Source organism: Antechinus flavipes, chromosome 3, assembly GCF_016432865.1.
Source record: "Antechinus flavipes isolate AdamAnt ecotype Samford, QLD, Australia chromosome 3, AdamAnt_v2, whole genome shotgun sequence".
Classification (NCBI taxonomy): Eukaryota; Metazoa; Chordata; class Mammalia; order Dasyuromorphia; family Dasyuridae; genus Antechinus; species Antechinus flavipes.
In genome coordinates, this window is record NC_067400.1 from 187,526,662 (window position 1) to 187,550,443 (window position 23,782).

Genomic DNA, 23,782 nt, shown 5'->3' on the forward strand with positions numbered 1-23,782 from the left:
GGCACACATGAAAAGCATCAAAGAAAAATGTGAATGGGTCTCAAAAGCCTTAAAAAGTTTAAAAAGATGTCAAAGAAAACATGAAAAAAGATTCAACAGTGTGGTTGAAAAGGAAAAATATAAACAAAATTTCCAGCCCTGGCCAGCAAAGTACAGTAGGGACACATCTAACCCTATCCAGGGCAGAAAAGATTACTTGTGATCAGATTCCCAGAAGGATTTCTGAAAAAAGCTGCATAAAATTGCTGAATCTTGGGACAATTGCATCTTCCACCCTGGAAACAAGAGACCTACTTTAACAAAGGGTTAAAAGCAGAGTAAGAAGTTAGGAAGATGAGCAGAAAACAAAAAAAGTTTCTCACTACTGAAAGTTATGATGATGACAAGGAAGATCAAAACACACATTCAGAAGATGATGACAAAATCAAAGCTCCTACATCTAAAACCTCCAAGAAAATAACAATTGGGTTCAAGCCAAGCAAGGAAAAGCTCAAAAGGGACTTTAAAATCAAGTAAGAGAGAGAGAGGAAAAATTAGAGAAGAAATTAAGAGAGGAGCAAAAGGAAATACAAAAAGCTAGTAAGAAGAAGAATGCCTTAAAAAGCAAAATTGTCTCAATGAAGAAAATAATATCTTAAAAAATAAAATTAAGTAGCAAAACCAAAAAAAAAAAAAATGAAGATAGAAAAAAATGTGAAATATCTCATTGGAAAAACAACTGACCTAGAAAATCAGGAGAAGCAATTTTAAAATTATTGGTCAACCTGAAAGTCATGATCATAAAAAGAACCTGGAATCTTTCAAGAAATTATCAAGGAAAACTGTCCTGATATTCTGGAACCAGAGGGTAAAACAGAAATTGAAAGAATGCACCGATCACCTCCAGAAAAAGATCCCAAAATAAAAACTTCCAGGAATATTATAGCCAAATCTGGGAACTCCCAGGTCAAGGAGAAAATAATGCAAGCATCCAGAAAAAAACAGTTCAAGTATAGTGAAGCCACATTTAAGATAATACAAGATTTAGCACCTCTACCTTAAAGGACTGGAGGGCTTAGAATATGATATTCCAGAGAGCAATGAAACTAGGATTGCAACTGATACTCACCTACCCAGCAAAATTGAGTACAATCCTTCAGAGGAAGAAATAGTTATTCAATGTTAAGAGGATTTTCAATTATTCATGATGAAAAGACCAGAGCTGAATGGAAAATGTGATTTTCAAATACATAGATACCATACCTATGATGATAGAGTTGTGAATTGCCCAATGACTATAGATCAATCTGGAAGCATACAGTAAAATGGCCTGAACTCTCCCAAAGAAATTTTAACAATGGGCATATAACTGAAAGAGAAAGAAAACCATTTGGTACTAAGAAACAGAGTGGTGGATCAGTGGAATAGATTAGATACAAATGACACAATAATCAATGATTATAGCATTTGATAAATCCCCAAACTCCAGCTTCTGGGATAAGAACTCATTATTTCACAAAAATTTCTGGGAAAACTGGAAAATAATAGGTCAGAAACTCAGGATACATCTCATAAGCCTTACCAAAATACGATCAAAATGGGTACATAATTTGGGCATAAAGCTTGATACCATAAGCAAATTAAGAGAGCAAGGAATAATTTGCCTATCAGATCTTTTGAGAAAGGAGGAATTTATGACCAAAAAAGAACTAGAGAAATTATGAAATGCAAAATGGATAACTTTGATTACATTAAATTAAAAAGGGTTTATATAAAGAAAACCAATACAAAAAAAGATTAAAAGGAAGTACCAAGCTGGGGGGAAGGGAGGAGAGGGGAATTATAGCCAATGCTTTTGATAAAGTTCTCATTTCTAAAATAAAGAACTATGTCAGATATGTAAGAATATGTCATTCTCCAATTGATAAATGGTCAAAGGAGATAAACACAATTTTCAGATGATGAAATTAAAAGCCATTTATAGCCATATAAAAAATGCTCTAAACTATTAATGAAAGAAATGAAAATTAAAACAATTATAAGGTACTATTTCACACAAGCCAGACTGGCTAAGATGACAGGAAAAGATAATGATACAAGTTGTACAGGTTGTGGGAAAACTAGAACCCTTAAACATTGTTGGTAGTACTGGAAAATGATCCAACCATTCAGGAGAGTAATTTGAACTTTGCTCAAAGGGCTATAAAACAATGCATATTCAATGACCCAACAGTGCCACTACTGAGTCTGTATTCCAAGGAAATCATAAAGGAGGGAAAAGGACCTATATGTGCAAACATGTTTGTAGCAGCTTTTTTTGTGGTAGCAAAGTATTGGAAAATGAGTAGATCACTTGGGGTTGCATAACTTGTAGTATATGAAGGTAATGGAATATTACTGTACTATAAAAAATCATGAACAAGCTGATTTTAGAAAGATCTGGAAAGAGGTACAAAAAAAGATTCTCGGTTAAACAAGCAAAACCAGGAATACATTGTATACAGAAACAGCAAGAATATGATGATCAACTATGAAAGACTTGGTTCTTCTCAGTGATTCAGTGATCCAAAGCAATCCCGATAAACTTTGGATAGAAAACACCATCTACATCCAGAAAATGAAATATGGATAGTGAATGTAAATCAACACATGCTACGTTCACTTTTTTCTGTTTTTTTTTTTCTTTTGCCATGGTTTTTTTCTTTTGCCATGGTTTTTCCCTTTTGTTTTGATTTTTCCCTCCCAACACAATACTTAAAAAAACAAGCAAAGCTATACTCTACATTAAAAAATGGAAAACAAATAGCGATGATTTTGAGCGATGATAAATTTAAAAATGGCTAAACAAGCTATGCTATATGAATGTAAAAGAATATTATTTTGCAGCCAAAAAAAACTGTATTGAAGAGAAATTCAGAGAAACACGGTAAGATTTGAATGAAATGAAAAATAAACAGAACTAAACAAGCAATAAACATAATAATTACAATGATGCACATAAAAAATTACTAAAAGGTAACTGTAAAAACTGGATTAATTAAATAATTATTACATAAGGGAGTTCTACTTGTGAGGCCATAGTGTTTCTCTATTGATTCTTGCTTTCTACAACTGAACTTACAGTGAATGCTACATTCCCTCAATGTTGGTCTGACATGCATTTATATTTAGAGACAAACTCATAGGCCAAGCAGAGAAATCAGGTAAAACAATTCCTTAATGATTTCAAATGCTGAGAAAAACCTGCAACACAACCGGAAGTTCAATCCTCCAGCAGAGGAGAGGATATACGGCAAAGTGCTATTCTGAGAGTGCATATTAGAGGTAAAGGTAAAATATTATTTTAGGAGTTTGGTATCAGGGAAGAGAACAAGTTGGTAACAGACAAAATATTATTTGGGGAATCTATACTTACATTTGATTGACAGTAATAAATACTGAAAACTATTTTGAGATTTTCTCTCTCTCTCAACTCTACTAAGTTGTCCTTCCTTGATAGTCTCATTATTTTGTAGATAAACAAACCTTAAAAATAAAAAATTTTTTTAAAAACCTTCTTTTAAATATAATGACAATTCATTTTATCTAAGAATGGGTTAACTTTTTCAAGATATATTCTATGACAACTATTCACACAAAGAAATAACATGTCTTTCAAATGATCACCCAGTTTTCTGCAAACTGTTTTAGCTATATAAGCAATTAATTAAAAAGATTCATTTATTAAAAGTTCCTTCATCAAAACATGATATTGCAAAATAACTAGTGTAACAATGGTCAAATTTCATTCTTTACAATATTTTGGGGGGGCTTATGAAAGAAAATTGAACCCTTTTCTCCTTTTTGAACATATGGCTTATCATATAGTAAGGAAACGCACAATAAAATTTTAAGGAAAGAACATTTAATTAACAAAAAACATATATCAAAAAACATATATCTTTGGTTATATTTAGAAGAATCTCATTCTGGGGAGCTACAATGGCAGAGAGTAGACAAGATTTTGCCTGAGCTTTTCCTGGCTCCCCTCACATCAAGTCTCCCAAGTTTTTGAACTGACAGAACCTACAAATATTTGGAATGTAACAAATTTCCAGCAGAAGATATTCTGGAAGGACTTCAGGAAAGGCCTGTCTCAACTGGGCGACTGGGCAAGGTCGAGGGGGGACACAGCAAGCGCCACTTGGGGAAATCTAGTGGGAGGCTCTTAGTCAAAATATAGTAGCACTGGCTACTCTGTCCTGGTTCAGAAGCCAGTAGATCAGCAGACTACTTGTGAGAACTCCTAGCAAAGAGGTACATACAAAATAAAGGTAAAAGGCTGGAGCAGAATCTATTATACTTTATCTGAAGTTAAAAAACAAACAACAACAACAACAACAACAACAACAACAAAAAAAAAAAACAGGAAGAGCAATCCTGATCTCAGATCAAGCAAAAGCAAAATAAGGAAGGAAACTACATCTTGCTAAAAGGTACCACAGATAATGAAGTAAGATCAATACTAAACATATATACCACTAAGTCATACACCATCCAAATTCCTAGAGAAGTTCAGAGATTACAAGAAGAAAAAAAAAAGCAAAATTATACAAATGAGCGATCAAAACCTCTTTCTATCAGAACTTGATAAATCTAACCATAAGATAAGTAAAAAACAAGTTCAAGAGGTAAAATAGAATTTTAGAAAATGGAAAAGAAGAAAATTGGGGAAAATTAAATGGGCACAGAAAGCAATAACTTTTTTCTAGGCAGTATACAAAGAAGATTATGTGATGATCAACTGTGATGGACTTGGTTCTTTCAAAAATGAGAGGGTTCAGGCCACTCCAATAGACTTGTGATAGCGAGAACCATCTATATCCAGAAAGAGGACTGCGAGAACTGAATGTGGATCACAACATAGTATTTTCACCTTTTTTGTTTCTCTTTCTCATTTTTCCTTTTTGATCTGATTTTTCTTGTGCAGCATGATTAATGTTTAAAATATATGAATTACTTGCTGTCTAGGAGAAGAAGATGGGGGAAAAGCAGGGGAAAAATATGGAACTCAAAATTTTGCTAGACTGTGTTAAAATCTATCTTTGAATATATTTTGAAAATAAAAAGCTAATATACAAAAGTCTCATTCTCATGCCCCCTATAGAATATAAGTGATCCTTATATGATAAAGTTACCAGTAAAGTACATGCTCTAAATATAATCCTGATAATAAACTATATCTGCCACTCTAGAACTAGAGGAGAAAGAATAGAAAGAAGATGGACGAGAGAGAGGGAGAAGAGAGAAAGAGGAGATGGAGAAAAGGGAAAACAAGAGAGCATTATGACATATTTTGGCCAATTCTAAATACTATATTAATATAATTAATATTAATAACTATATCAATTTTCTATATCTTCTGAAAAAGTAAGAGAAAAGGAGATCAAGGACTGCTAATTCTTACACAGTTTTCAGTCTATCATTTTTAATTGAATTACCAGTGTTATAAATGAGAGATTCAAGTTCAGTGACTAGGAAGCAGCTTTATTATTAGAGGACCAAATCAATATCGGATTCATACTAAATATAATAATTAAATATTTTATCCCTAGTTTGCTAAAGTTTGATTTATTTTCTGTGAAGAAAATGCAGTTGTGACCAAGGAGAAACACGTCTCAGTTTCTTCTTAGTGGAAGGGAAATAAAAAGGTAAATTTTTTTTTTAACCAAATGTATACAAACAAACAAAAACTGTCATTTCAACATTTAGCTCATATTAAGGTTCTCATGACAAGTTTTTGTCAAAAGGTAGGATCATTTCCAGTAGTTCTGAACAATGGACTCACATGGCCCTAGAGCAGACAGTGAGGCTGGTGACTTTACATAGCCCTGCCTTATTTATGACTTGTAAGTCGTGACATCTCTTTCCTAATGTCCTGATCCTCTTTAAAAACAAAGGTCAACGGGGATAGCTAGATGGTGCAGTGGATAGAGCACCAGCCCAGAAGTCAGGAGGATCTGAGTTCAAACATGGTCTCAGACACTTAACACTTCCTAGCTGCGTGATCCTGGGCAAGCTTAACCCCAACTGCCTCAGCCAAAAAAAAAAAAAAAAAAAGAAAAGAAAAGAAAAAAGAAGAACAAAGGTCAAATAACAATTTGCTAGAGAACTGACATGAAAATAACAATAATTTGGGAGCTTATATCTGCTTAAGGAGTTGAGGAGGTAGGAAAATTCTACCAAAACCTTTTTAAGTTCCTCCAAGTTAAATCAACATATGGGATAGGCAGTTTGGTGTAGTGGATAAAGTTGGATGAATAGATTCAAGCCTGTCTCAGACACAGACCAGCTGTATTATTTGGGGCAAGTCATATAACCTCTCTATATAGATCAAATAAGCTTCTAAGACTCAAGAAATACAGAATCTGTTGATCTATATTGATAGATGTTTCGCACTAGGAGCTCTTTACATGCGAATTTTTAAAAACTGAGTGAGATTTCTATTCAAATGTAACTTCTACAAGGATTACAAAAAATATATTGTAAAATATTCAAGAGCTGAGATATGAGAGAGATATGATATTCTCTAGCTTATCAAGGTTTTTTAAATGTGATACTCAGAATTGAATAGTGAGCCTTTTGATATTTCTGATCCTTAACTTTCATCCATTTATAATGGCATAAAATAAGCTAAACCCACTTTTATACAATATTTTTAGGTTTGCTTTTTTTTTGTTTTTCTTGAAAATATCTTGAAAATATCTGGAGATATTTCCAAGATATCTGCCTTACAGACCAAACATACCCATTTTATTTAATCAGAATACATTCAGAAAACATTTGTATACCTAATTTTGATTGATTTATACCAATTAGGAAGTTATTACAATAGCTCAGAGGAACCAAAACCAGTCAAGAGTAACAAAAAGTAGCAGAATACTTCCAAGTTACAATTAAGTCATTTAAAAACAAACACTAGTTCTGAATCCGTTTCTTTTCCAAATACCTGTAAGACTTGAAGTTAGGAATTCTGAAAATTCTATCAAAGTTAGAGAAGGGCAACTGAATAAGCACTGATGAATAACACAAAATCTAATAGGTACTATTATTACCCCCATTTTATAACCAAGGAAACCAAAACAAACAGAGGATGAATGACTTGCTCAGGGTCAGTTAACAAAATCTCATGTCAGGTTTCAACTTAGGTCTTCCTGATTGCAGGCCTAAAATGCTAACCCTAATCCTAACTCTGACTCTAAATGAATTTGAACCAAAACCAAAACAAAGCAAAGAAAGGGAAGCTATCAACATTTGGCCAACAGGAACAAATTTCTCTATATTGTATATAAATACTTGGCAACAAACATCCAAAACATCAAATCATCTAAGTAAAAAAATAAATATATTGACTCATAACAAATGAATATTGTTGGAAATTAACATTACTAGAATGATTAAAAGATAATTTAAAGAAGTTCAACTTCTTTTTTCCAAAGTTTCTGTGTGTGTGTGTGTGTGTGTGTGTGTGTGTGTGTGATAATATAAAAATATCATAAGGTAGAAAAAAGATTTAGCAGAATGGTGGTGTGACAAAGATGCTATGTACCATCAGAATAAATTTGAAATGAATAAGAATAAAGATTTGGACAAGTGAAGCTGGGACTATGAAGAAAGATAATTTAATAATTATGGACAAAGTTCCTAGAAAAATAAGCTATAGATGTTATTTGCTGGAAGAGAGCATTTAATTGGTGGGGGCAAAAAGTCCTTCAGAACTGACAAAAAGATAAATAAAACTTTAAAACTTATTTTTTAAATAATTAATCATTCCACCAAAGAAGAAGAAATTAGAGCATAATTAGGAGTTATTTTGCCCAACTTTATGTCAACAAATTTGATAACCTAAGTGAAATGGAGGAATAGCAACAAAAATATGGATTGCCCAGACTAAAAGAAGAGGAAATAAATTACTTTATATAGTCCCATTTTAGAAAAAGAAATAGACAACCTATGAATCAACTCCCTAAGAAAAAATCTCCAAGACCAGATGGATTTATGTGAATTCTACCAAATAGTTAAAGAATAATTAACTCCAATACTATGCAAACTAGTAGAAAAAATAGGGAAAGGACTCCTACCAAATTCCTTTTATGACACACATATGGTACTGATACCTAAACCAGGTAGGATGAACACAGAGAAAGAAAATTACATACCAATTTTCATAATGAATATTGATGTAAAAATCTTAAATAAAATATTAGCAAAAAGAAAGTCATCTGTAGATACACCATGAACAAGTAGGATTTATACTAGGAATGTAAGGCTGGTTCAATATAAGGAAAACTATTAGCATAATTGACTATGTCAATAACCAAATTAACAAAAACCATATGATCTTTTTCTGGATCTACTGAGATAATCATATCTTTTTTGTTAGTTTGTGATGATCATCAGTGATGTACTTGACTCTTCTCAGCAATACTGACATATTGGGGATAACAATTATCATCTGCATCCAGAGAGATAACTATGGAAACTGAATGCAAACTGACTCTTTTTGTTTGTTTTTTGATTCTCATGTTTTTTTTTCCCTTTTTTGTTTGATTTTTCTTGTACAACATGACAAAAATGGAAATGTTATTATGTCTAAGAGAATTATATGTGTTTAATTTGTATCAGACTGCTTGCTATCTTCAGGGAAGGAGGGAGATGAGGGAGAGAGAGAAAAATTTGGAACACAAAATCTTACAAAAATGAATATTGGAAAGGATCTTTATGTGTCAAAATATTTGCAAAATATTGCAAAATTTGGCAAATTTCTGGCAAAATATTATTTGAGAAAATAATATATAAATGCTTTTTATTCACTAATACTTATCTTTTGCAAAGGGTGACATATGTATGCTGCTCATATTATTTTTGTATTCTACAGCAAAGCATGGAATTAAAATAAATGGCAATTTCTCTATGTTATTTCGGAAAGGATACACATACAGAAAATCAAACTTTAGCAGCCTAAGAGAAAAATTTCTTTATAATTATAATTAAGATTAATAAATAATTATCATTGTAGTTGATTGGGAACAGGTGAAGATTTCTCAGAAAGTCCATGAGGTCAAGCTCTAGGCCCAAATTGCAGGAAGTCATATGATCTCTAGACCTAGACCTAAAGTTCTATAGGGCAGGAAAGGTCAGCCTAAATGACATGCTCCCTATTCTTAGAGGGCTGTAGGAAAGGAAGATGACCCACAGTAAGTAAACATTGACCAGCAGTCAATGATTTTCCAGTCCAACCAATGAAGACTTAGGTCTTTTGCTATTTAACCAAATTCACTATTTCTGGCTTGCAAGGCCAAGCACAATGCTGGGAGATAGGAGCTGAGAAGTTCAATGTCTGCTCAAGTGTGCTTCAACCTCTCCTTGTAAGAACCGAATAAATGCTTCCTCTTTGAATCTGAAGATGTCTCTGAGTAGTCAATTTGGGTAAGGGAGTCTAGCACCTGTTTCACACATAGTTAAAATTAACAAATAAATAAATTCAATACATACTTTTCAATCCAGTAACACTACTCTCCTAGCCATTCCATAAACAAATAACTCTCAGAAGAAGTATTCTCCATAGATGTCCCTCACATCCGAAAAACTTTCCCTCTTCCATTCCTCCTACTGATCTCTCTGGCTTCTGTTAAATCCCAAACAAAACCCTATTCTTACAGTAGGTGTTTGAATAAATGTTTACTGAAATGAATATGTAATTATAGTTATAATTAGAAAGACAATACCTTTAACTTTGATCCATGAGGCACAACTGAAGATTTATTATCCTTGGGTGGGATGTAGAGTTCCCATTTCCCATATTCAAGTTTTTTATATGGATAAGAAAATGGATTCCAACCATCTATAAACAAAGAAAAAGGAAAAAAATAAATAACCACAGTTCATTAATATTAGCAGCCAATTAATTGTTATAGAATATTTATAAGATTTTTATGTTATGTAATATCGCTAAAACAAATTAATAAACTGCAAAAAGGAAAATATAGAGAGAGTAGGAAATATTTGGGAGTAGGTCAAAAAATATTAATTAATCATTTTCTATATGCTAAATGTACTAAGCATTAAGAACACAAAAAAGGACAGTATTTGTGCTCTAAGAAACTGCAATCTAATAAAGCAAACAATAAGCAAATAAATATATACAAACAAGCAAATATACATGGTAGATAAATAGTTCTAAGTGAAAGCAAAAGAATTAAAAAGGAAATGAGAAAGATTTCTTACAGAAGATAGAATTTCACTTGGAAGTTAAAAAGCCAGGAGGCTGAGATAAAGAGGGATGTAAATACTTCAAGCATAGAGAACAATTATAGAGAATGCTTAGAGCTTTTTACCTACACCTTATAAAAAATACTATAACTACCTCCCAGCATCTTTGGGAAAACAGAATTAAGTAATTGTGAAATGGGAGGAAGAGCAAAGATGGCCGAGTAATATCTGGGTCTTCCCAAGATGTTTCCCCAACACGTTTAAATAGGCTTTTGAAAAATTGTAGAGTCAGAGAATCCATAAAAAGATGGAAGTGAATACTGTTCTATTAATCTGAACATTTTGTATTTTTGCAAATACTCATCAATTTCACTTAAATTGTTAGTTTTACTGGCTTGTAATTGGGCAACAAAATTTCTAATAGCTATTTTAATTTCATTTTATTAGTGGCACATTCATCTTTTCATTTTTGATACTACTGACTTAATTTTCCTCTTTTTTCCTTTCTAAAATTAACCAATAATTTCAGAGTATTTTATTATTACTAATTTTATTAATCTCTTCTTTGATTTTTTTTTAAGATTTCCATTTGCTGTTTAATTGAGGGATACTACAAATTTTAGCACATTGTCTTTTAAATAATTATGTCTTTGATCTCTTTTTTGGCCATCTTTAAGATGAAATTAGATTATTTATAGTTTCCAACTAACTTTTAATCTGCTTCCAAGGCCTTTGTTGAATGTAATTTTTTGTTGAATTATGGCTTGAAAAGAGTACAATCAACATTTCTCCTTTTATCCATTTGATTATGTTTATACCCTTAAAAATACATGGTCATATAAAGCTGAAAAGAATGTATATTCCTTTCTAGTCACAGTCAATGTTCTCTAAAGGTTTATGATATCGAACTTTTAAAAAGTCTATTCCTCTCTTTGACTTTTCTTATTTCATGGTAAGAGTCTGAAAGCAGCAATTTAAAGTCCCCCACTAGCATAGTTTTATTATCTATTTACTATTTACTATCTCTCTCTTATACGTAACTCTTCTTCTTTAAAAAAAAAAAATTGGATATGAAGCCACTTAGTATATGGATATTGAGGAGCCTTTTAGCAATATGTAGTTTCTTTAATTATCTCTTTTAGTTGATCTATTTTTGCTTTTTCTTTGTCTGAGATTACAACTGCTACCCCTATCTTTTTTAATTCATTTCAACTGAAATATATAATAGATTCTGCTCCAGGCCCTTATTTTAACACTGTATGTTTCTTCATTTCATATATGCTTCTTGTAAACAATATAGTATTAGATTCTAGTTTCTAATCATGTTACCTGCTTCAATTTTATGAGTGAATTTATCCCATTCACATGCAGTTATGATAACTAGCTACGCACTTTCCTTCAAACTATTTTATTTTGTTTAGACTCTCTCTTTTTATACAGCCTACCTTCTAAATCCTGTTTTTCACCCTCCCTTTTTCACTCCCTCCTCTCTCTTAAACACTTGTTATTTCCCTGTTGGCTAAAACAAATTTATTGTTAATTAACATAAAACTTAAATATATAATAGAAAAGGTAAGAGGATTCAAAATATAAGACAATAAATTTCCATTTTAAGAAAATTAATTAACATTACATATTGTGTCCAGAGTAATTCATCTTTGCTTCCTTATAGCTTTCTTTTGTTTTTTGCTGAACACTTTTTTATTCTTTTTCCTCCTTTTCTTCTTCTCACTCCCCCCAAGGTTATAATTAATCACAGATATATTAATATGTATATATATATGTATACATATACATTGTATGTGCATACAAAATGAACAAATATCAATAAACATATATACACATGCACGTTCATATGTGTATTGTGCATGTGTGTGTGTGTGTGTGTGTATATATATATATATATATAAAATTTGTCCTCTGTTTCTCTGAATGTGGGTAGCATCATTCTTCACATGTCCAAGTCTTTTCAGATTTTTTTCTAAATCCACCAATGCATCATTTCCTACAACATTCTAATATTCCAATCTTATACTATCTAGTTACTTTAATGTCTAAAATAACACAGATAAAGAGATGATAGTTCCTTATTTTTTTCTCTTTTCATTAAATCTATTATAGTTTTAACTTTGTCCAAGACCAATGACTATTACATCGGCTATTTGTTTATTCTAATAGACTCTGCTTCTGATCAATATTATGTTTGTGTGGATCTCTTACTGCCTATCCCGGACTCCTTTACTACCTATCCCTGCTACCTTGCCTTATTATTATTTAAGCTACCCTTTTCCTAAGGATTCCCTTATCCTCTCCCCCCACCTTTTCCTTTTCTCTTTATTCCATTCCCTCAGCTCTATACACCCTTCTTTACTCCCCTTCATCCTTTTCCCTCCCTGTCTTATTTATAAATTTAGAAGACTTTTATACTGTTCTAGATATATAAACATGTGTGTGTCCATGTGTCTGTGTGTGCTCTCTTAACTCATTCCTGATGTGAATAGAGTTCCAGAACTACCAGCCCATTTCCCCTATCTAATTATTGTGTAAATTTTTGCTTTCATAACTCATTCATATAATTACTACTTTTACCTTTTCCTACAGTTTTGTTTTGTCAAATCACATCATACTCAGCTTGACCCCAGTTTTTCTTTTGAATTACCCAATTACTAATGACAATCTTTAACACAGAGTTTACATTTCCACATACAAAATATAATGTTTGTCCGATTTGAGTACCTTGAAATTAATTCAGATTTATCTTTTATTTCTCTTGAATCTTAGAAGTCAAATTTTCTATTACTCTGAGGTCTTTTGCCACAAAATTCTGAAAGGCTGGCAATTCACTAGATATGTTTTTTCCCATTAAGGATTATGCTTAACTTTGCTGGGCATATTTCTGCTCTTTGATACATACTATTTTCAAGACCTGTAGTGTTTTAATGTATCCCCTATTAGGTCTCTTGTGATTCTGATTGTAGCTCCAGCATATGTGAACTGTTATTTTCTTTTTGCTCATATTTGCTCCTTAATCTGGGGGTTTTGGAATTTGGATATGATGCTCTTGTCAGTTTTCTTCAAAGATCTCCTTCAAAAGGTAAATGATGAATTTTTTTCTATTTCTAGTTTCCCTTCTAACATTTCAGAACAATTTACTTTATTTATTGTATTAAAGATTTTTTTTTATTATAGCCTTCAGGTATATCTGTTCTCCAGATGTTGTTTTTCTTATGTCTCCATTCTCTTCTATTTTTTCATTATTTATATTTTATTTTGTTATTTCTTAGTCTCATGACTTTGCTGGCTTCTCCTTGCCCAATTGCAGTTTTCAAGGAGTAATTTTCTTCCTTAAGATTCTGAATCTTGGGGCAACTAGATGGCATAGTGAATAAAGCACTGGCCCTTTAGTCAGGCTCTTAACACATACTAGTTGTGCGACTCCAATGAGCACCTCACTGAAGAGCAATTGTCTTACCAAATTATATATATATACACATAGATTTCCTTTTAGTTGGTTGACTTTCTTTTCATAATCTTGTTTTTCTTGTATAGTTCTTATTTTGTTGTTGTTATTTCTCTCTTTAGTTCTATAAATTCTTCCTCTACCATTCTATTTTGAAAATTATCTTTTAGCTTTTTTAGGATTTTCTTTTAGCTTGTGACCAATTCACTTTTCTTTGTAGCTTTTGACATGGCTCCTGAGTTTTTATCTTAATCTTTCCTTTTACCACAGTAAAATTATTTTTTTTATAATTGAGTTATTTTTTGTTTGCTCTTTTTTCCATACAATTTCCTCATTTTGAACTTTATGTTAAAATTGGACTCTATTCCTAGAATGGGGGGCTTGATTGAGATAAGAGACCATATCAAGCTTCAGACCTTTTTGCATTGCTACTTTCAGATCTAATTCTGTAGGTTTCGACATTTTCAGTGTGTAGTCAGTCTGTCTTGGTCTGGGCTCTGGTCCTTTGCAGCCTCAAGTAATACTGTTCCTTGGTGCTTTCTTGATCAAAAGTGCTCCTCTCTACCTTTGAACTAGTAAAAGTGAAAACAGGCAATTGAGTTGACAAATAGTGCCCAGTACTCTGCCTAGTACTAGCACACAAGTCCCTTTTAATATATTTCTAGCTGGGTACCTGATCCCTTTACCTTCTCTGGCTTGAAAGCTTTTGAATCTACTATTGCTACTGTCATCACCACCATTTATGTTGTATTCACATGGACTCAAGAACAGACTCCATGACAATGTCAGAAATCTCTTCCTCTAATTCCCTAACTTGTTTGGGCTAGAAAAATATCTTGAGCTGACCTTTTGTTGGCTCCATCATTAAAGAAATTTATGTTAGGCATTATTTTAAAAGTTGAAGAGGAATGTTGGGAGAGCCCATCTGCAGTGCTTCCTCTATTCTACCATCTTGTCTATCAGCAATGTTTTCAAAAATTCAGCCACTGATTTTTTTCAAATGAACCTAACAGATCAGAAGAACATTAAAAAGAAACAGAAAAAAGGAGGGAGTTTTTGAAAGTAATACACATAGTTGATTACACTTTTTAAAAGCAGTTTAGGGACAATTATGTGACAGTGCAAATCTAGATTCAGACAATCACTAGCTGTGTGACTCTGGGCAAATCAGTTGATTCCACTTAATTTCAATAATAAAAATAAAATAAAATAAAAAAGCAGTATGAAAGGGTGATTCATGGTTACAGAGAGAATTCTCTGGTGTTCTCTTATATACAGAAATGCTCTAAAAACTTAAAAGTAAATTTTAAAAAGTTTTGAATGTCATTTAAAAATTTTGTAATCCATTTCAGTAAATTGTTCTCCATTATCCTATGCAAATCATGTAAACCTTTCAAAAATTCTCTTAAGCTTCCAAAATAATTTCTTATGACATAATATTATTCAATTATATTCATGACATAATTTGATAACATTCTCAAATTTACTTTTCAGTTTGTTTTGTTTTGTTTTTGCTATAACGAAAAGACACTGCTAAAAATATACTGGTACATAAGATTTCTCTTCTTCTTTCTTTAATCTCCAAACAATGATACTTTTCAATGTCAGAGTTCAAATGTTGGGTTCTTGTTCTTCTTTAAAATATTATAAAAGTTCTCTCTGGGTGCCTTCCCTGGAATCAGGATTTTGTCGGTCCCTGTTCGGGCGCCAAAATGTGGTGAGCTTTTTCTTCTCAAAACACAGCCAGGTGATAAAAGTTCAGATCTTTTATTATCTCCAATATAGCCCGGTTAGCTTAGAGGCCTATCTCTCTGCTTGGTTCCAAGAGCTCCCTCCGAATGTCGCCAAATCCAAAGGATTCTGTCCTTCAGCTTCTGCCTCTACTTTCTTCAGCCTCCAACCAGCACAGAGATGGAATGAATCTCTTGTTTCCTTCACTTGGGGCTCGGCTAGCTTTCTGGTGAGTCTTTCAGACCAGCTTGGTCTCAGTGGGGGGTGTGCAGGAGCCCAGCCACCTACCACAGTGGTGTGAGATGAAGATGAATCTGGTTGTCCACTGAACTCTCCACTCGTAGCTTTTTCCTCTGAAAACTCTTCTTCTGCCACCAGCCAGCCAAATGGAAAATATTCTCCCTTGCCTCGGAGAGAGGGCTTCTGGCGTAATTCAGCTGAAATCTTTCTAGATTACTCTGAAATGTATCATTCTTTTTTCTCAATAATATTTCATTTTTCAAACCACATGTAAAGATAGTTTTTAATATTCATTTTTGTAAGATTGTGTTCCAAATGTTTCTCCCTTCTTCCCTTATTTTCACCTCTCCCCAAGACAGCAAACAATCTGATGTAGATTAAACATGTAAAATCCTTTTAAATACATGGAATATATTGTTTCTAGAAGCATTTGTTGGCAACCAAGAATTACTGAAGTTCACAACAAAGAATACTATGTTAATAATACAAAGTTTAAAATAGTTAAATTTCTTTAAAAATTTATTAAAAAGCATTATTGCTTTTTGTTTGGTTATTAAGTGTAAATATTTATTATTCTTAAATAAATATTATTAAATTTAAATATAAATGTAAATAGTTTAGTTAGTATAAAAAATGCGATAATGACTCCTGAAAGTTAATTTTCTCTATAAAAAATTACCTTTAAAAACAAATTTACTGAAGTGTCAACATTAAAGTATTTTTGAAAGAATCTTTTTGAAATATATACTTCTCTTTCTCAAACAGTATGCTAAACATGGCTTTTTTTCATTTTAACTCAGAATCCTCTTTATGAGCGATTTTCTTCCAATATCAAATTTCTTTATTGCTTTTGAATTTTTAATTCTCCTCCCTCCCTATTATCTTGTCTGTTCACACTGCTATCAGTATGCCTGCCTTTAATACAATTCTTTCTTTCAGCTTCCCATCCCCTTTCCTTTGATGTTTTTAGGGCTGGGAAACCAGATAACTAAGGTATAATTCATTCAGTTCTTTAGCTTTAATTACATGAATGCATGTTAGTTAAAATGTATACACACATATACAAATATATTAAAAAATGATTAAGTATATAATGAGCCAACAGAGTGAGGAGAAATTTTAGCAAGGGAGCAATTACCTGTAGCTAGAAGACTAAGGGAAAACGTCATGGAGAAACTGCTACTGGACTGTCCTTAAAATTTCTCTAATTGGAGACTATTACTTAGAACTTAGAAAGTCTATTCCAAGTATAGAGGAAGGTATGAACCAAGATGAAACTAAGGATCAATAATGGTGGTTTCACTGAAATTCTTGAAGGGCAATTATGTTCTCATGGAAAACAGCATGTTCAGGGTTTAAAGATTAGCAAATCCAAACCCAAATTCCCACAGCAAGCTGACAGCATTTTTTACTACCAACCGATGAAGGAGTTACGTTAACACACTAACCACAAGACATTCTTTTAATTTAGCAGTATCATGAACAAAACATCTGTGCACCCTGTGCAAGTGTCGAAATTTGGCCTCTCCTAAGTTTGACAATTATGGCACTTCTTTAAAAAAATCATCTAAAAGATTTAAATTTTCATTCTGAGAAAGGTCATGGCTAAGCAAGAATACACATGCTTAATAGCTTTATAAAAATTAACTTTCTCTCCCCAACAGGAGCTAAGGTACATTTTAATGGTCATACAATGTTTGTAGTGGGAGGAGGGACATATTAAGAGGTGTACAATGTAGAAGGGTCAGAAAACAATGTTAGCCTTGTCACCCAAGCCAATTGGAGAAAGGCTATGTTCTTGCCTCTGAAAAGTATGTAAAGAGCTCATTTTGAATGCAAGAACATATTTAAAATGTAAGTTACTTCACGCATCCTGAGCCTGATCATTTACAGTGACCTTATTTGGGGTTCAAAATTTTGTTTCCAACAAAGGTGACTACATCAGAACTCAATTCTTTTATTAACATTCATCTTGCATGGAAAATCTCTTTCATCAACTTTTTAGCTCCTTCATTCCAAATATCTTCAGGATCATTGAAATCCTAAAATGGTCTTTGTTTTAACAGAATGAACTTCTGAGTACTATCCTATATAAACAAACAAACCAAAAAAAAAAAAAAAAAAAAAAAACAGTGAAAAGGAAAAAGGATTAAGTATTTATATAGTATCTATCATGTGGTAGGCACTATGCAAAGTGCTTTTAAAATATTGTTTCATTTGAATGAGAAAATTAAAAAGCAAAATATTCTAAAGCAAGTAATTGCTAGGAGAAACAAAAAAGGATATGAAGACATCAAGAAAAAACTTAGACATCACAATTCACAAAACAATTTAAGCATTATGAATGACAATCAGTAAAACTGAATTCATTAAAAATTTAAAGATATAAATCAAAAATGTTATCTTTCCTAATACTGTATAGTATGTACACATGAAATTCTGAATCTTTATGTATACTTAAATGATTGTCCTTTGAAATAACTGAATTTCTTTTTTATTTCTTTTTTAAATATTCTCCTCAGTTACATGTAAAACAATTTTTAATATTCATTTAAAAAAATTTTTCAGTTTCAAATTTTCTCTTTTCTTCCCTCATCTCCCCTGTTTCTCAGGGGAGATGTTCAATCATGCAAAATGTATTATCATATTAGTCATGTGAAAAAAGACATAAACCCAAAGACACACACACACTCTACTTCCCACACACACACACACACACACACACACACTCTACAGCAAGTAAAAAACAGTATGCCATTTAGACTTAATCAGTTCTTTCATTGGAAATGGATAACATTTTTCATCATTAATCCTTTGGAACTCTTTTGGAACACTATACTGAGAAAAACATTCACATTTGTTCTTCCTGAAGTATTGTTGTTACAATATACAATATTTTCCTGATTTTGCTTACCATACTTTGCATCAGTTCACAGAAGTCTTTCCATGCTTTTCTAAAACCCATTTACTCATCATTTAACATAGCACTAAGAATTACTTTTGAAATCAATTATTTCATTGTTACTGTGTCCTAAGTAACATGAAAAATGAAAAAAAAAAGAATATAAAAGCTACTATTTAAAGACAGCACACTAGGACAAAATATCAATTTGAAGGTAATTATATATACCACAGGAATCTCAACAAGCCACACAGTCAAGAGAACTAATTAAAAAATAAATAAAAGTTATTTAGCATTAACAGATCTTCAAGTATTTAAAGCAAACAATTATCCAAACTATATGCTACAGGATTAAAAAAAAAGAGCAGTAGAAGAGAGAAGACATTCAATTTGCGATAAATAGCAAAACCAAAAAAAAAAAAAAAATGCGTTTGGTAAGTATAAAGATTTAAAGGTTTGGGGGCAAAAATTCATTATTTGGTAAAATTATGAGGAAAACTGGAAAGCAGTATGGCAAAAATTGGGTACAGATCAAGGAAAAGTCAAGATTAGAGAAAGAAACACTATAAGGACATGATAAAAAGAAATACAAATTTAACAATCACTACCATAAACATGAATTAAATGAACTAACCTTTAAAATGAAAGAGTATAACAGAATGAATCAGAAAGCAAAACAACAACATGCTGTTTAACAAAAATTGATTTGAAAGAAAGATTCACGCAAAGTTTCGTTAGGGGCTAGATGAAAATCTATTATGTTTCAGAACAGAAAAAAAAGAAGAAAAAAAATATCAAATCATGATCTCACATAAGACATGAACAGAAATAGACATAACTTAAAAGAGATAAAAGAATAAACTACATTAGACTTAAATTTACCATGGACAAGGAATTAATATCAACTATATATACGCATTGGATGGCATAATGTAGATATTATACTTTATAAAAAGTTAACTTAAAAAGAAAGTAAAATAAAATAAGTTTCAGACTGAAACAAATATAATTTTTAAAAAATACTCAAGAAAGAAGTTAAAGACCTAAATATAAATTGGGAAAATTAAGGTATGATAGATTTTGGGAGTTAATGAAAAGAAAAGGTGCATATTCATGTATGTATATGACCATATATGAATACATATATGCTCATATACACATGTCTGAAAATATACACATGAACATATGCATGTGCGTGCTTGTATACGCACCCATGAATACACACACACAGAGTCCTCAAATCATAGATATCCCTCAGAGTTCTGTCCTGGACTTTCTTCTTTTCACTTGTACTTAATGATCTCATCGGTGCCCAAGGATTTAATTACCACCTCTATGCTGACAATTCTCAAATCTACCTATCTTGCCACAATCTTTCTAAGTCACTATTTCCCTCTCTAAAATCACATCTTGAACTGACTGTCCAGTGGACATCTTAAATGCAATACATTCAAACAGAAGTCATTATCTTTTCTCCAAAACCTTCCTCTTTTCCTATCTATCTTTTTAATGTATTGGGCAACAGTTTCTCAGACAATCTGGATTTTTCAATATTTCTCATTACCAATCTATTATAACACCTGTCAATTTACCTTTGCAACATTTCTCCAATATGCAATCTTCTCTAACAATGTCACCATTTTAGTGTATTCCTTCACTTCACACCTATCTTATTGCAACAGGTGGGTCCATTGGCTTAAATTCCCTCCCCATATTAATCCACACTTCATTCAGCTACTAAAGTGATCTTCCTAAAACGCAGGTCCAATCACTCATTGACTTGAAGTACTTTCTACTGCTTCCAAAAGAAAACGCAAAAAATTGTATTTGGATTCCAAGTTCTTCATAATCTAATCCCCTCATACCTTTCATCTTATACTTTATGCCCTGACTTGTACTCTTTCGTTCAGGAGGCAAACCATAAAAAAGACACTCTCGACATTTTTTCTGGCTGTCTCCCATGCCTGGAACATTCTTCCTCCTCCATATCAATTAATGATACCTCTTTGAGTTAAGTATACACTAGAAGACCACCCTCTATAGGAAGACTACCTCAATGTCTCTTAATTACAATGCTTTCTCCTTGTTAATTATTTTCTATTTATCATATATATATATATGTATACATATACATATTATATATATAGTGTTCTATATGTTTGTTTACATTTGCCTGACACTTAAGTTTTTACTGACTATTCATTGTTTTTCACTTTTTCTTGTACAAGATACTATATAAATATGTATACATATATTGGATCTAACATGTATTTTAACATATTTAACATGTATTGGACTACATGGATGGGAGGAAGGAAGGGAAAATTTCCAACAAAAGGTTATGCAAGGCACAATGGTGGAAAAATTACCCATGCAAATGCTTTGTAAATAAAAAGCTTCAATTAAAAAAACAAAAACAAAAACAAAAAAATAGAACTGGGGAAATGGAAACTAAACATTTTTTGAGACATCAAGAATCAAACAAACTAAAAAAAAAAAAAAAAGAAGCAATGGAAGAAAATGTAAAATATTTCACTGGCAAAAGAGTTAACCTGTAAAATACATCCAGAAGAGACAATTACCTGAAGGCCATGACCAAAAAAAATCTAGACAGCATTCTTCAAGAGAGCATCAAGGAAAAGTGGCTTGATATACTAGAAGCAGAGGGCAAATGAAGAATCCATCAATTACCTCTAGAGAGAGATCCCACAAAGAAAACTCCAAGAAATATTGTTGTAAAATTCCAGAACTACAATCTCAAAGGATAAAAATACTGAAGGTTTCCAGAAAAAAAAAAATTTCTAATACTGAAAAAACACAGTAAGAGTTCCCCAGAAATTGGCAGCTTCTGGAATAAAAGATCAAAGGTTTGTAATACTACATTCCAGAAGGGAAAGAATCTGGAATACAAACAGGAACCAACTATCCAGTCAGACTGAACCTCATCTTTCAGGGGAGTAGATGGACCTTCAATGAAGTATGAGACATTCAATTATTTCTATTGAAAATCTCAAAATTAAATAGAAAATTTGAACTACAAATACAGAGCTCAAAAGAAGCAATGAAAGGTAAACAGAAAAGGAAAAAAAATGATTTAAAGGTTAATCTCTTTACATCCCCACATCGGAAGATGATATTTGTAACTCTTATCTTTACTATCTTTTATTAGAGCAGTTAGTAGAGACATACATAGATAGAAAAGTGTAGGTCTAAGTTGACTCTGATGTGATATTAAGAAAAAGACATTAAAAGGGACAGAGCCAAAATGACAGACAGGAGACACATGTTTATCTGAGTTCTTCCTCAGTCCCTTAGATCAATACTAAATCAAGCCTCTAAACTGGTTTTGGACTGACAGAACCCACAGATATTTGAAGTGTAACATATTTGCAGGAGACAATGTTTTGGAATAACTTCAGAAAAGGTCCGTTTCTGTTGGAATCCTTACTAACTGCTAAGTAATTAGAGTTAATCTAATCTTACGGCTGAAGGACCAGACCTTTGGATTTGGTGACATTCGGAGGGAGCTTTTGGAACCAAGCAGAGAGATAGGCCTCTAAGCTAACCGGGCTATATTGGAGATAATAAAAGATCTGAACTTTGATCACCTGGCTGTATTTTGAGAAGAAAAAGCTCACAACATTTTGGCGCCCAACGGGCTCCAAGCCTCTAAACCGGCTGTGCTCTGAGAAGAACAAACTCCAACATTTGAACTCTTAACACGTTTCCATCAGGCTGGAGAGGAAATTGGGGAAGAGGGAGGAAAGTGATCAAACGAAGGCCCAGAGCAGAGATCCAGGGCAGTGTGGTATCCACACTCCAGGGAATCTACTGGGAAGAATCCACAGAAGAGTTGGATGTTCTTGCCTGGTTACAAGTCAGTGGAACAGTAGATTTGTTGTGAGACATCCAACACAAATACAAAAAGCAAACAATGAGCCCCTGAAACCCAAAACAACATAGTACCTGGCTACATCCACCAAGTGGTGGAAGTTAGTTATTGCCAACCTAAGACAGTTATTGCCAACCTAAGACAACCACTTTTCATGGTTTTCATGGAGAAAAAGAATAGAACTCAAACCCTGATTGAATGTAGGAGCAAAAATCGCAAGCAACTAGAAAGGAACAATTCAGATATCGAGGAGCCACAATCAGGACTACCCAATACCTAGCAGCCTCCACTTTAAAGGCTCAAAGAATCTGGAATCTGATATTTTGAAAGGAAAATGAACTTGGATTGCAGCCAACAATCAACTATCCACCAAAATTCAGTATTAGCTTTCAAGATACAGGTGAAATTTATTTATTTCTTATTAAAAGTCCTGAGCTAAACAGAAAATCTGATCTCTCAATACACAATTCAAGAGAAGCATAAAAAGATAGAAAGGAAAGAACTCTTGAGGACTATATCTCTGTTATGGGTATACTTAGAGGATGCAGGTGTAATGTGATTTTATTGTGATAATATAAAAAAGAAACAAGAGGTGAAAAAGAGATTGCACCAGAAGAGGAAAATAAAGGTCAAATAAAGTAAATTATATCTCATGAAGTGGCAAAAAAACACTTATTATGATTGAAGAAAAAAAAGGGAGGGGGATGAACGTTGTATAAATCATACTCTCATCAGATCTGGCTCAAAGAAAGAATAATATATATCTTCACAGAGAAACTTGTCTCCCCTATAGGGAAGTCAGAGGGGAAAGGGAAAAAAGAAAGGGGAAAGCTAATGGAACAGACAATAGAAGTAGAAGGGCAAATGTGTAAGAAAGGGGGAGGTGTTTTAAAGGGGGAGGCCTGTTTGAGGGAGGTGATCATGAGAAGCAAAATACAGGGGAGGAGGGAAGGGGGAAAGGAAAGAGAAAAGCACAACTCTGAGTAAATACAGAATTAGTTCTTTTAACTGTGAATATGAATGGGATGACCTCTCCCATAAAACCGAAGTGGATAGCAGGCTGGATTAAAAGCCAGAATCCTACAATATGTTGTTTAAAGAAACATATTTAAAGCAGAGTGAAACATACAGAGTGAAGGTGAAGGGCTGGAGCAGAATTTTTACTTCAGGTGAAGTAAAAAAAGCAAGGGTAGTTATCCTGATCTCAGATCTAGTAAAAGCAAAGGTAAAATCTAAGAGCAAAGGTAAAATCTAATTACAAGAGATAAGGAAGGAAACTATATCTTCCTAAAAAGATACTATAGGTAATGAAGTAGTATCATTATTA

The 23,782-nt window shown here is 32.6% G+C and overlaps 1 protein-coding gene across 1 annotated transcript in view; it reads right to left on the reverse strand.

The window, feature by feature from the left end:
• The window catches only part of GBE1 (1,4-alpha-glucan branching enzyme 1), a 197,234-nt gene that overhangs the window by 127,239 nt on the left and 46,213 nt on the right, over positions 1-23,782 (reverse strand). Inside the window, exon 3 of the mRNA XM_051984360.1 lies at positions 9,747-9,862. Coding sequence (XP_051840320.1) covers positions 9,747-9,862 — 116 coding nt within the window. The remainder of the gene's footprint in view (positions 1-9,746; positions 9,863-23,782) is intronic.